This window comes from Trachinotus anak, unplaced genomic scaffold (assembly GCF_046630095.1).
Source record: "Trachinotus anak isolate AG129_WGS33_773 ecotype Australia unplaced genomic scaffold, CSIRO_AGI_Tana_v1 ptg000014l, whole genome shotgun sequence".
Classification (NCBI taxonomy): domain Eukaryota; kingdom Metazoa; phylum Chordata; class Actinopteri; order Carangiformes; family Carangidae; genus Trachinotus; species Trachinotus anak.
In genome coordinates, this window is record NW_027273865.1 from 11,725,311 (window position 1) to 11,738,461 (window position 13,151).

Genomic DNA, 13,151 nt, shown 5'->3' on the forward strand with positions numbered 1-13,151 from the left:
CAGTCAGTAAATTGTTGGATGCATTTATTGTCACATATAAATTTAAAAATAAAATACATCATTAAACATTTTTCAATTAATTATGGTTGAAACTGCTCATAGATTGCAAATGTAAATGTTGAATAACCAGGTAATATGCGGCTTCCTTTCTGAGGTTCTTGTAATTTTCATGACCTTTAGGGGTAGTCCTGTATTTAAACTCTGCTATTGTTATTATTATTATTATTGTTATTTATTTATTCTTGTTTGCACTTGTTGCCCTTATTTTCTTTTGTTATGTGGTAGTGAGCCCTTAATTGATATTATTTATGGCTGTGTTATATGAGGCTTTGTTTAATCTTTCTCATTTCTGTCTGGTTGTTTTTGTTTGAACCTTTATTTTAATGCATGGACCCTGGGAAAATTAGCTGCCATAGCTCAAGCTAATGGGGATACAATAAAATTAACACATAAACATACAGTAGATTGTAGATGTAGTGGTTGTCTAGTGTTGGTAGGTTTGAATTTTAGTGGTACTTATGACTGGGATGAACTTACTGAATGAAAACATTAAAGTGATAGTTCAGGTTATTTGACAATCCCATATCCGTATAGGTGTATGCTTCATTTAGAATGTTTTCAGACCTTTATCTTCCCATCAAACCAAAGTAAAGTGTAGCTCTTTCTGATTCACTCAGCTGACCTGCAGCTGCGGCCTAATTCAGTGCACCCTGTAGGTGCGCTTGTGGTGGTTGTAATTTCAATATGCTATGATGTTAACTTCTTTTGCTAGTTTTTTTTTCCACTCTTGTTGTAGCCTTTCTTACCGAAGTGCCAGTTCAAGGCCTAAATATGGTTTTGTGTAGCGGGGGAGCAGATATCATGTTAAGGCACTTCTTCTTTGCTGTTTTAATGGTAAGAAAGTTTAACAAGTTCATATTGTCAGGTCTTTACAGTGTCTTAAAAGAGGTATGTGTATGTGTGTGTGAGTGGATAGGTGTGTAGAACTCTTGGGAGAGATAAGTCATAAGAGCTTTTCTTTAATGGGCTGGGCAGTCTTTAGGTCTTGTTTCTCTCCATGTGTTTTTATTGAATATTTTTGGTAATGCTTTATTTAACTGTGCATTTTTCAGCTAATTTCCTGAAACCTTTCCTCATATTTTTCTAAAGAAATTAGCTTAAATTATGCATTTAGCTGTTAATTACTAGGACATTACTGTTGGATACTGATGTCAATTTATGAACAATTTTTCACTTACAGACTACAACATTTCCTATTATTTTCTAAAAAAAAATTTGAATATAACAAGCAGGTACTTAATAACTGCAGGAACACTTTCTTCATTTCCCCTATAATTAGAACCAAATTGCATTGGAAATATGCTTCTTGGAAATGTCCTGTTAATTTCCAACTGAAAAACAGTTTAATTTTTAGGGAACTTAAGAGAAAAGTATCCAAAATGGAAAAATATGGAATAATGTAAAATATGGGACCTGTAAAATAAAGTGGTACCAATATTTTCATGAAAACAAAAAGCTTTTAGTTAACATCTTGCATCAAGAAAAAGTTGGCAGATATGTGTGACCATTTTTCATAGTCATACAGTTTCTGACATTCAGACATCTTAATCTCAACACAGTAGGATGTAATTTTAGAATGAATTATGCTAAATATTGTCTCCAAGAGTGACAGTAGATATTTAAAGCATCACAGAAAAAAAATTGTACCCCACAAGTTCATTGTCAGTGCTTGTATTTCTTTTGGGCAGAGGGTAGAGTTTACCCAGAATCCCCAGCTCTGAAGGAATAAAAAGGGAGTCTGTGGCGATAATGCTCCAGCTCGTCAGATGCTCAGAGATGATCCAAGGCAGGGACATCATATCCCGGCTAAGCCTTCAGTAACCCCCTCTCCCCCGGCTTGTCGAGAGGAGCCAAAGGAAAGACAAAGAACAAGGAATTATGTTGTAGACTTGATTAAAAAGACCCTATGTTTCTGCAGATCTGCAGTCCAGGGTAAATTTTTGTTTAGCATGCTGCAGCAGGACCTCTGCTGAATAAACTAAAGGCATGGGTGTGATTTACATTGTCCACATCACTCTCCAAAAACCTATTTCCAATTTTTGTCCCTCTCACTTTTATAGCTCACATCACTTTGTGCACAAAGGCATAACCTTAATGAGAAATGGCTGCCCTACCTTTCTGGTGGTTGTTGGGACATTACACAGCCTGAAATTACTACCTGCAGATATTGCTCAGGGCTGTTCTCTGAACTTGAATTGAAAAAAAAACCAAACTTAGTCTGTATTTTAATTTAAATGCACATCAGTCAAAGATAGGAATAAATCACAGTTCTATTTGTGAAAAAGCAAGAAAACTGAAATTTATTTTAATTTGGGTTACAATACATACATAACATTTCTAGCTAGCGTTATGCTACCAGTATTATGGAAAACACAATAGCCTGTTTTAGGGTAATTTTTGATTCACTCTATTCATTGAAATGTGTGTGGTGTTAATTGTTTTTACTTGACCGTGTTCCCAAACTTCTGAAACCAAACCCACACCCTTGTCTAGAGGAATATAAAAACTCTAAACATTAAAGAGGCTTTAAAATATGCTAAACAGTTAAACTGTGTTTTCTGAGGTCAGTGGCCTTCTGGGTTATGGATAATACAATGCTGTATATTAACTACCACTAAGATCTTAGCAAGCAAACATTGCACTATACATGAACCTGCGTCTGGCCTTCATACTGCACCCTTTAGACTTGATAATACTACTAACCATAATGAAGTTTTTATTGCTTTCTTGGCTAAGCTGCCAGGGATTTGCAGATCCTTATGACTTTAACATGCGGTACACAGAATTCATACATGGCTTCAGGGTTATTTCCATGTCTTTGTTCTAACAAACACACAGGATTTTTTTTCCAAGTGAGGAAATCGTGTGATTTCACACCAGATGGTATTTTAGGAATCCATTTCTGGCAGGTTTTCATACATGTTTTGTTTGCTGCTTCCTCCATCAGCACTGGTACACGTTAGGTGTTGGCAGGTTTCCACTGCTGTTTAGTCTTGGGATTCAAGCCTCAATTCCATGTACACTATTGACTTCAACAAAGACTGTTAAGAGTGCATTTAGTATTCAACATAATTAGTCATTAAACATTTACCAACATTGTTTTAACTCTCACACGTATCATTTCTCTTTGAAGTATTTCATTGGAAAAATTAAAATATAATTTAGAAATGCTAATTAGTTTTTTCCTCACATTTGTTTACTCTGATTCAGTTGAAATTGTGTTTTTTTTCTGACTTGCAGTTTTTTTTCCCTTTCCTTTAAACAGTTATTAAAGAAAGAAAATATTGTAATGGTCCATTTTAATTGGTCTCCAGGGAATATGTTAGTAATGCCTGCCCACCCTGAAGTTAAAAGAGTGTTTCATTGCAGTAATATTGTTTTTTTTCCATGGAGCAGTTGTGAGAGCTCTACTTAGCACATTAAGGTTTGGAGATTGAATGTTATGTGCCAATGAATTCAAATTGTGTCCACACTTTCAGCTGATAAAGTGCACTTTTGTGACATGTTACTTCAGGCAACTTTGGAAGAGAGCAGTGATTTCTATTATTTTGTCAACCTTTTTCCTCGCCTTGATCTCCACTGGGGGGAAAAACAAGTTGAAGGGGGAGTATGAAGTAAAGATGGGTGCTAGAGGCTTTTATGAGTAGAATTTTGCTAGTCTCAAAAGATATAATAAACAGCCATCTGTGGAGTTCAAATTTACTGTCACAATTTCCATTCATTTGCCATTTTATTAGTTGTAGCTGGACCTTCACTTGTATTTCAGCACCTCTGTTAAATGTCACAGCTGTGTTTGTACATCTTCAAATCATTGTTTGGGTTATTACAAAGGACTCGGAATCTATTTAGCGGGCGAGCAGTGGCACTGGAATTCAACTGAGGACAATATTGTGCTCTGTTGATGGTCTGATACAACAGCAATACAAAAAATGATTTGGTGGAGATTGCCCATGTATGCTCAGCTCATTACATTCATTTCCTTTTCGAATAGCAACAAATACAAAAGCCACGGATGTTAGCAGTTCAGTGCTGCAAAATGGCTATTGACGGTCCTTAAGTTGATGATGCAGCAATGCCCCATTGTCCTGCTACTGTCCAGGAAAGGGTTACTGTGAGAGTCTATTCAGTGCAAGTGAAGGCTTTGCTCTATCAATGCAAGAGAGTCACTGTTTCAATTATATCGATGTAATTACATCTATAAATTGTAACGTGTTTGTGTGTGTGGGTTAGTGTATGTGTGTGTGTGATATGCCTCGTTGTGTGAAAAATATTAAATGCAAACAGATGAAAACTGAAATTATGTCCCATGTAATCAGCCTGGTGACAAGCTCGCAGCTCTGATCTCCACGCTGACAGATAAGTCTGATAGGAAGCTCTGTTACTGGCAGAGTGGCAATTAGTCATTCCAGTACAGAGACAGAAAGGTGTGACTGTAAAGCATGTGGTACTAGGAGTTCAGCGGAGCAGATTCCACCGCCGTGCAGACACAGGCATCAGTTGCAAATCCTCTTTATTCCCCCATAAATCCCCACGGCTGTGCACATCCTGTCAGGACGCTGGTGTGGGCATGTCAGCACTCCCCCATCGACCCGTGAGCAGAGCTGTGCTGGCGGTATGGACACCAGCTACATTACAGACATAATCAAATTCTACTTATTTCAAGTGTGAGGCCACAAAGGTCACTGTAATAACTCCTTGTCACTGTAATTGCACTGTAATAACACTGTCTGTCATTTGGAGGTTTTTTTCTATTCTAAGTACCTAGTAGTATCATGAATGTGTATATATTGACCGTGGACGGCTGCAACAAATCACAGACACCTGGGTGAAAATAACATCTGCCTTAATATTATATTAATTGGTTAATCTTGTTATATACTGCTGGGCAATAAAATGAGCCATATATTTCCCACTGGTTGTCAAACAAACTTGAGTCTTTTGGTATGATTGTGAAAGTGGTATTAAATCATGTTCTATGTGGTATTAAAAAGGAACCATGCAGAGAACTTGTAGTTCTTGTTTTCAGAATTAGGTGCAACATTTTTGCCATGTGATAAACACATAAAAAATAATATAGCAGATGCTGAGAGATCCTGACTTTTAGTCCCAAATGTGGTTCAAACCCAAAAAAAGCCTGTAACCTACATTTCCCATAATGCAACCAGTAGCATCTTTTCACTACACTCTGCCAGTGCCGTGCACAGACATTTTGGTATATGTCATAAAGTTACTTACATATTAATTAATTTCAGTACTATGCCATTCAATAATCTTTTGAATGCACATTTATTATTTCACTTGCCTGACAAAGGAACAAGCCTACCTACGGAGTTCACTCGTTTCCACTGACAACAGTATTTTACGCCAGACTAGCTTGCTTGTTGTTGAGCATAATGGAGGGTTATTGCCTGAGTTAGGCTGATTGTATTGAGAGGATTTAATTATGGTTTAATTTTACAACAGTGACAAACTGTCAAGGATTAGGGTGAACACTATCGTTACCTGGTTGTCACCAATGAAGGCAGGTCAGTGAGGAGTGTTTGCTGCTCTGCAGGACTCTCAGTCTGCACATGTTAACTGTGGTGGGAAGCTGCAGAGGGAGGGGCAGGGGCTCGTGCATCTCGTAAGAATTAGAGCTAAAACGCAGTTGTCAGGCATTACGATACACTTTTAGTTGAGAATTGATGCCATGGGCAAAATTTAAAAACTAAACTAGAAATTAGAAAAGAAATAGAAGTTGCAATGTCCTGTATAAAGGGCAGGTGCTTGAGCATCACCTGAGGTCTATCTGTGTATGTGCCTGCTCCCTGCTTGGTGTAATATTCACACGTGAAATGCCGAATATGAAAAATGAATGTCTTGAATGTCATTCCTACTTTGCAGATGTCAAGGTAAAATAATGTTAAACCGCACATTGTGTTAATAAAAGTTAATATTTGTACACCCACTATAAAAACAAGAACCCTCCAATTTGTTACAATATTTGAAGCCCCCAAACCCAACAACAGACCCTGATATCTCATCAGTCAAGGTTATGTTTTTGTTCCAATATACTTAATGACTAGTGACTGTTATGTTTAAAATCATCTTATAATACACTTTAGGCCTCTGTATTGCTTTGCTTTATGTAACATGTCTCATAATCTCCTTACAATATAATGCACTCCTTCAGCAACACCATAAAATGAATGAAAATGAGCACAACAGTAATATTTACTGCATGTATATTGAATTTGAGACCATATTTTTGTGGCCCTCCTCTGCAATAAATACAAAACTGACAAACAGAAAACCAGTGTTCAGTAGCACACTTGATATAGCCAACATGATATGCAACCAGCCATAACAGTCGATACTGTAGGTGCTATGGGATTTAGTTTCTCTGACATTTCTGTGATAGAAGCTTGGTGATTACTCTGGGCAGATTTTTCTACCTGTTAAATAAAACTCTCCCTCGCTGTGCAGAGGCAGCTGAGGCCCTGCATGTTTCCTTGCGGATGTGTCAAACGGAAGACAGCGTGGAGCAAGGTGAGGGCGGTACGGTGTGGGGGAGTGAGGGAGGAGACAGGACCGCGCACAGGCCATTTAGCGCGTGTATGTTCATTAGCATGGAGCATGAGCCGTTCCCTTTCCTCCAGGAACGAGCTGTGCTATCTGACATCGCCGTTACAGTAAACAAAACTGCGCCTTGCACATCCCCACTTCACACATACCGACGCACAGCAGTGGCTTGCTACGTGAAGACGAGTCCATTTTAAGAGAGCGCTCAGCTGAAACAAAACTTTTCTCATTAATTAGCTTCATTGCACTTCCACTTCCAAGATGTCCTCGCACTAACTGAATGCAACTTAAATTGTGTTGTGTTGTTCTTCGGGTGAAATGTGTCACTAGACTCCCCAGCTGCACTTATTACACCCTCACAGTGTTGAGAAATACTGCACTCTCCACTCGTCTTTTATCAAAATCATTCAAGTTCAGAGCATGACTAGTGAGAGTGATGGAAAATTGAGCTGCTCTCTCATGCAGCAAAGAACAGTGCAGCCATTCCCTCACCAGCCACTCCTCCATCAGTCCAAATGTGCACAGATATAGACTATTGATAAATGCCTCTGAACTATTCTGAGACTGGAAATTTAAAGGCTTTGGATTTTGCCTTGTTCTTCTGTGGTGCACGGATAAATCTGGCTAAATGCTAGACAGTGATACTCTTTGACACCTGAGGCAACCACGTATTTCTCTGCATGGGGACACCGCCTGCCAATTTATCTCCAAACTTGTGTCTATTTCTGATGATTGAGGTCTATAACTTCCAGAAATTGCCTCTTAAATCACAATGTATTTTACACTGTGTGAACTCTCACTGAAATTGCAGACGGTGTCTACTGTTTCATGCCGAAATAACTGTCTTAAAACATTTTTCAACATTGCTCACTCAAGAGGCTCGGACACCCATTTCAGCTATATGAAGCTCTGAAAATGTTCACCTAATGAACTGGGTTCAACATATAACACATATAACACCACAAATGTATAGTTTATAACTTAGAGAGACATCAGACTTTGCTTTATCTGAACATGTTTAAAATATACTGTTTAACATTTTGGGAAACATGCTCTTTATTGCTGAGAGTTACACGAAAGGATTGATGCCACTCTCATTGCTGTGTGAAGTTACAGCTAATAGCCAGTTAGCTTAGTCCGGGACATAACACCTTTTAATTTAACAAACAAGCAATATCATGTTAATAAACTTTAGAAGTACCTTAAGGTGGATTTTGTTACCTTAAGACAGATCCAAGCTAGCTGTTTAAGCTAAGCTATGCTAACCAGCTGCTAACTGTAGTTTCACATTTGCTTTTTCGGACATAAGAGCTGTATCATTTAAAACTGCAACACAGCAAAAATGCCAAAGTACTCCTTTACTCGATTTTGCGAATTAATTTTGGTCTTGACTTTGAATTTTCATGAACAATGTGATGATCACAATGTGCGTAAAGCTGGGAAGAAAATCAGTGAGGAAAAGTTAAATAAACATTTTTGTTAGAAAACTAAATGGTTTATTAGCCTCTTTGTGGGATAGCTATTCACAAATTGTCAACCATCCTCTGTGGACCAACTTGTGCCATTGTATCATCTCATTTTTACTGGTGAACAACATAAGCTGGCCTTTTTCTCGATAGTTTTTTCAATTGTTTCGTGTCTGGAGTTAGGTCATGCTAAAATGCTTTGAGAGAAAACAAACCAATTTAGTTTATTTTGGCAACCTAATGACTTAATATCCATAGCTTCAAGTGCGGTCCACCTTTTGTGTGAAGGTATTAGCCTTGTGACTGGCTGAGAGGGTTTTCTGATCATGAAATTATTTACGGTTAATGTCCTGTTTTCAGACTCCAGGGCCGGCGAGGGGGCACCGCAGAAAATTGACCATGCTGTCATCGGAGGAGTGGTTGCCGTGGTGATGTTTGCCATCCTCTGTGCACTCATTGTTCTTGGTCGATACTTTGCCAGACACAAAGGTAAAGCACCGGCAGTACAATCATACTTGATCATGAACACAGTTCAAGTGTTTTTTTGTTACAAGTGGAGTGTAATAGGATTGAAGTGCATAAGAGGATGAGGAGGTGCAGGAGGTGTGTTGGCTAATTTGTCTGTTCTCTTTTGCAGGAACTTACTTCACACACGAAGCCAAAGGGGCAGACGATGCGGCCGATGCAGACACGGCCATCATCAATGCGGAGGGTGGACACAACAACACAGATGAGAAGAAGGAGTATTACATCTAAACTGGACAGGCCAGGAGAGACGGGTGGGAAAGCTGCTGGTGGTGAAGTTGCTGTAGCTGTAGGAGCATTATGTCTTACTCTGATTGGTTACAAGACGGCTTGAGGGCAGGGAGGGCGAGATTTAAAGAGGAAGAAGAAAGAAAAAATGGTATGTAGGACTGCCGTGGCCAAGTGGTAATAAGAGGCGTTGCTGAGTCTCCTATCCGACCCTTCCTGGACTGCTGGGGCCTATTCTGTACAGTTCAATTATTTTACAGACAATTTTGTGCCTTGTTCTATTTCTTTTGTTTGTTTTGTTGTCTATGTGTGCTGCAGCTAGCTTTTAGCTCATGTACCCAGATCTGAGGAGCCAGGTCATCCACACTTTTTTGAGTAATCTCCAGAATACAGTAACTGGAATACGGTGTCAACACATTTCTCCTCAGTGGGTCAAACTCCAACAGTCCCTGCTAACTCATCACCCCCCCCGGCCTCACAAATACATGCAGGTCTGATTGGTTTTCACATATTTCAGCTCGGATTTCCCACCAACCCTTTGAGATCGCTGTGTTGATTACTAACGTAACAGTTGTGAATAATCTTGCTCACAATAGAATGTATTTGTTCCTGAAAGTGAAGTAGGAGTACTGTTAAGTATAATTTCGCACCAAACTGCAAAGTACAACTGGTCCGTTGTTGGCTTCAAGAAAACATCTGACAATTAGATGTGAGGTCAGTTTAGCATTTGTTTAGAGTATTGTGGAGTACAGTCTAAGACGTCCTAACAGCTATCATGTGCAAGATATGGAGTTACAATTCCTAAAGAGAAAATTGGAAATGTTTATTCATTTTAAAGCTCTGTATCAGGATTTTTTGCTGATTTAGAGGATAATATTTACTGTCATCTGCTTTCTTTCCTTTTTGTTGACCATCTGGTTGTGCAAAGAAAACAAAAACAAAAACAAAACAAAAAAAAAACTTAAAGGAGTTGTTTGGCATTTAATATGCAGATTCACTTTGTTGTTGAGAGTTAGATGAGATTATTGATTCCACTCTCATGTCTGTGTGATAAATATGATGCCGCAGCTAGCAGACCGTTAGCTTAATATAACATGAAAACTGCAAATATGGGGAACAGCTAGCCTGGCTTTGTCCACTGGTAAAAAAATTAAATTACCAAAAACCCTTCATAAAACTACATTGTGTAGTTTTTACACTTGGGTTTTTGTACAAGTTAAACAAACAGGATGAACATGTTAATTAATGAGCTTTAGAAGCACTCATAGATCGATTTGTTACATTTGGACAGAGTCATGTTAGCTGTTTCCAGCCTTTGTGCTAAGCTAAGCTAATAATCTGCTGGCTGTAGCTTCATATTTACCGTACAAACATGAGAATGGTATCAATCTTCTCATCCAAATTTTGTCAAGAATGTAAATGAGTGTATTTCCCAAAATGTCAAACATTGCCTGAATCTAGATTTATATTTAGCTTTAGTGACTATTTTCATCAGAATTTTTTTATTTTTTATTTTTTTTGGATAGATGGACCAAAAAACATGGCAGAAAATGCTGCTCTAATAATTAGAGCCAGAAGTATTTCCTCTCTGTTGGCAGATATTGTGTTGACTGTAGGGTCAGAGTGTATATACTCTGTAGTACCTAAAAGCGTCTGGTCCTGCTGCATTGAGCATAAAATTCTGTTACATTTTTTTTTATTTGTTAGATATTGGTATAGACTGCTGAGCGTAGTTTTGGTTTAAAGATGGCTGGTTTAAAGACATTTTCATACCACCCACATGGTCGACCTTAGACCAGATATAATCATTATGCTTGTGTGCATATATAGAGTGAAAATTACTTACAGAAATGGCTGAAAGTCTACTTTACAGAGTGTTCCTCTGTAAATAATCGATTTTTATCTGATAATACCGCATATTGAGCATTTAACTGGAAATGTTACAAGGACTTTGGTTTATTTTATTTTTCAAGGTTTTACCTTTTTATTTGCTTGTATTGTGTTGAAGGGAGGAAAGAATGTCACACATTCAATAGTAGTTTCCTTTCAGTGGTGTATAAAGTATCAAGCAAGTGAAAAAATAAATCACTGCTTATTTTCTGGCTTAGAAATCCTTGCCGCAGACTTTTCTGCCCTTGCCCACACCCAAGTAAAAAGACATTCAATCACTGCAAACATGAATCAGTTATATTTGCCGCCTGTAAAGACATTTTACCTTTGGGCTGCAAATCTTTGATAACTTGTAAGGCCAAGAGCCGTTACAAGTTATCAAAGATTTGCGTAGAGCTTGAGACTTGGTTTGGAAAGATCATTTTCTTACTGTCATCCAGCAGCCTCAAACCTTCACAGAAGAGCCGTCTACTGTTACAAATTTAACCTTTTTTTTTTTTTTCTTCATGGAATCAAATCAGAAGAGCCTGTGCTCACAGACAGAGACATAATGTGCATACAATGCACGCTTCATGCCTCTGATTCTGTCACAGCTAGAAGAGTAAAACCTGTTTGGTAATTAGTAAGTGATTTAATTGCATTGCATGAATTATGATAAAAAAAAATTTAAAAAAAAAAACTGTAAATGTATTGGAGAAAAGGATAACCACTGCCTTAAACCCACCTCTTGATACTTATCATTATAAAGGAAAGGATTGAAGGACTTAATTTAGTGCCTTCTTTGATTTTGAGGCATATGGTTAGTATCGTACAGTATCCACATGTACACACTTACACAGTATATCTTGTATTTTTCTGTTCTTTCTAACTTACAGGGCCAGTACTCATCCACATTTTCTATATTCACGCATCATAGACCTCCTTCAAAAATACGACATCGAACATAAAATAAAAAGCTGGAATGAGTTTGAAAAAAAATACTTCTTTGTTTACCAGGGTGGTGTGGCAGCTTCCACTGACTCGAATGTCGTATGCCAGGATGTAGTATATTGTCTTGATTAGTGATCGCAAAACAATTTCAATTTGGTCCTAATTGTTTTTCTGCTTCACTTCATTTGTTATTTATTTGGATATCTTCAAGGACAACGCTCACGAGTATTATCAGAGAGAAATACAGTACTAAAAGCTATAAGAAGCTACAATAAAAGTACATTTTTGTGGATTTTAGAGTTTTAATGTCATGGAAACAGTTATGTGCATGACAAATTTTATTTGGGGGTTTGATATTTATCTTAAATGGTTATGAAGTGACTGCTGCTTTTAATTGAGGAACATTAAAAGTTTGTTGGAAGCATCATTCTGATCCAATTTTAGATTTTTTTTAATACTTGATCTTTAGTATGTTTGTTTTCACTCTCTCAGGTTCATGAGTGTTTATAGTTGTGTTTTTTGCATCTCAGGTAGAATGCAAATTTAAGGCCCCAAGTATATACTGTAGTACCACAGCTATTTGAAAAGTGAAGAAATCACAAGATGTACATGTTTTTCTCAGTTGTACATGTTTATGTGTTCTTAATATGGTGCACTGTTACAGTAAACGTTAAATATTATTTTGCATAGACCTAGTTCACAAAGAAAGAAAACTAGATTTGTTAAGCAAACAAAAATTATGTACAGTCAGTGTCAACAAAATCACGATGATGTTCATAAAACTTTTTCCTCTTCCACTGTAACACTTTGCTCATTCAGTATTGGTTATTTAGTAATTATAGGATGTGACCACAGCCAGACAAGCATCTGTTTGCATTCATTCAATTCAAACATAATTTTCATAGATGAAAAGATGGCGTATTTACTGTGACATGAAGTTTTATGAATGATCTGTAACATGTCTTGGATATTTGGATGAAACTTGTGTTTCAGACTGGGGAGGGATTGAGAGGGAGGGGGGGTTGGTTATTTTATTACCCCCAGATGGTTGTTTTTGTTGTTGAATCTTAAATTTTTCTCTGTACCCAGGCGACATTTTTCTTTTGTGTAGTGAAGAGGATGTTTCTCATATGACCATGCATATTTTGTATTGGTTAACACCAACATTTTTACAAAAGAAAAAAAAAATCCGAAGAGTACTTGTCTTAATAAAAAGATATCAATGTTTAAAGTGGTGTGCTGTTGTGACTTGATCAAAAACATAGTTTTACTTTGTAGTCCTGTCCTGCTCGAGAAAGGCAGAATTTATTAATTTGTATTTGCTGTCAAATTCACTCCACCCGTTCAATGTGCTGAATACATTATCTGGATTGAACCTGCTCACTTCATCCTGAGCTTCTGTTACATGTCAAACTCACAAAGAAGAAAGATCCTGAAATAAGGCAAAAATACTGTACCGATGTAGGTTTGATGTGGGTGAGCAGCGGCAGC

General features: G+C 37.6%; 1 protein-coding gene across 11 annotated transcripts in view; it reads left to right on the plus strand.

Moving 5' to 3' along the window:
- Nucleotides 1–12,891, plus strand: part of cadm1b (cell adhesion molecule 1b) — a 230,606-nt gene extending 217,715 nt beyond the window's left edge. For 10 of the 11 annotated variants that reach the window (XM_071495819.1, XM_071495821.1, XM_071495820.1 and 7 more), the window contains 2 exons: nt 8,448–8,576; nt 8,725–12,891. In XM_071495819.1, the coding sequence (XP_071351920.1) occupies nt 8,448–8,576; nt 8,725–8,843 (248 nt within the window). In that variant the 3' untranslated portion in view covers nt 8,844–12,891. Of the gene's footprint in view, nt 1–1,748; nt 4,283–8,447; nt 8,577–8,724 lie in introns of those variants that run through there. The other variant, XM_071495828.1, reaches the window with a different exon arrangement.
- Nucleotides 12,892–13,151: the final 260 nt, after the last annotated feature.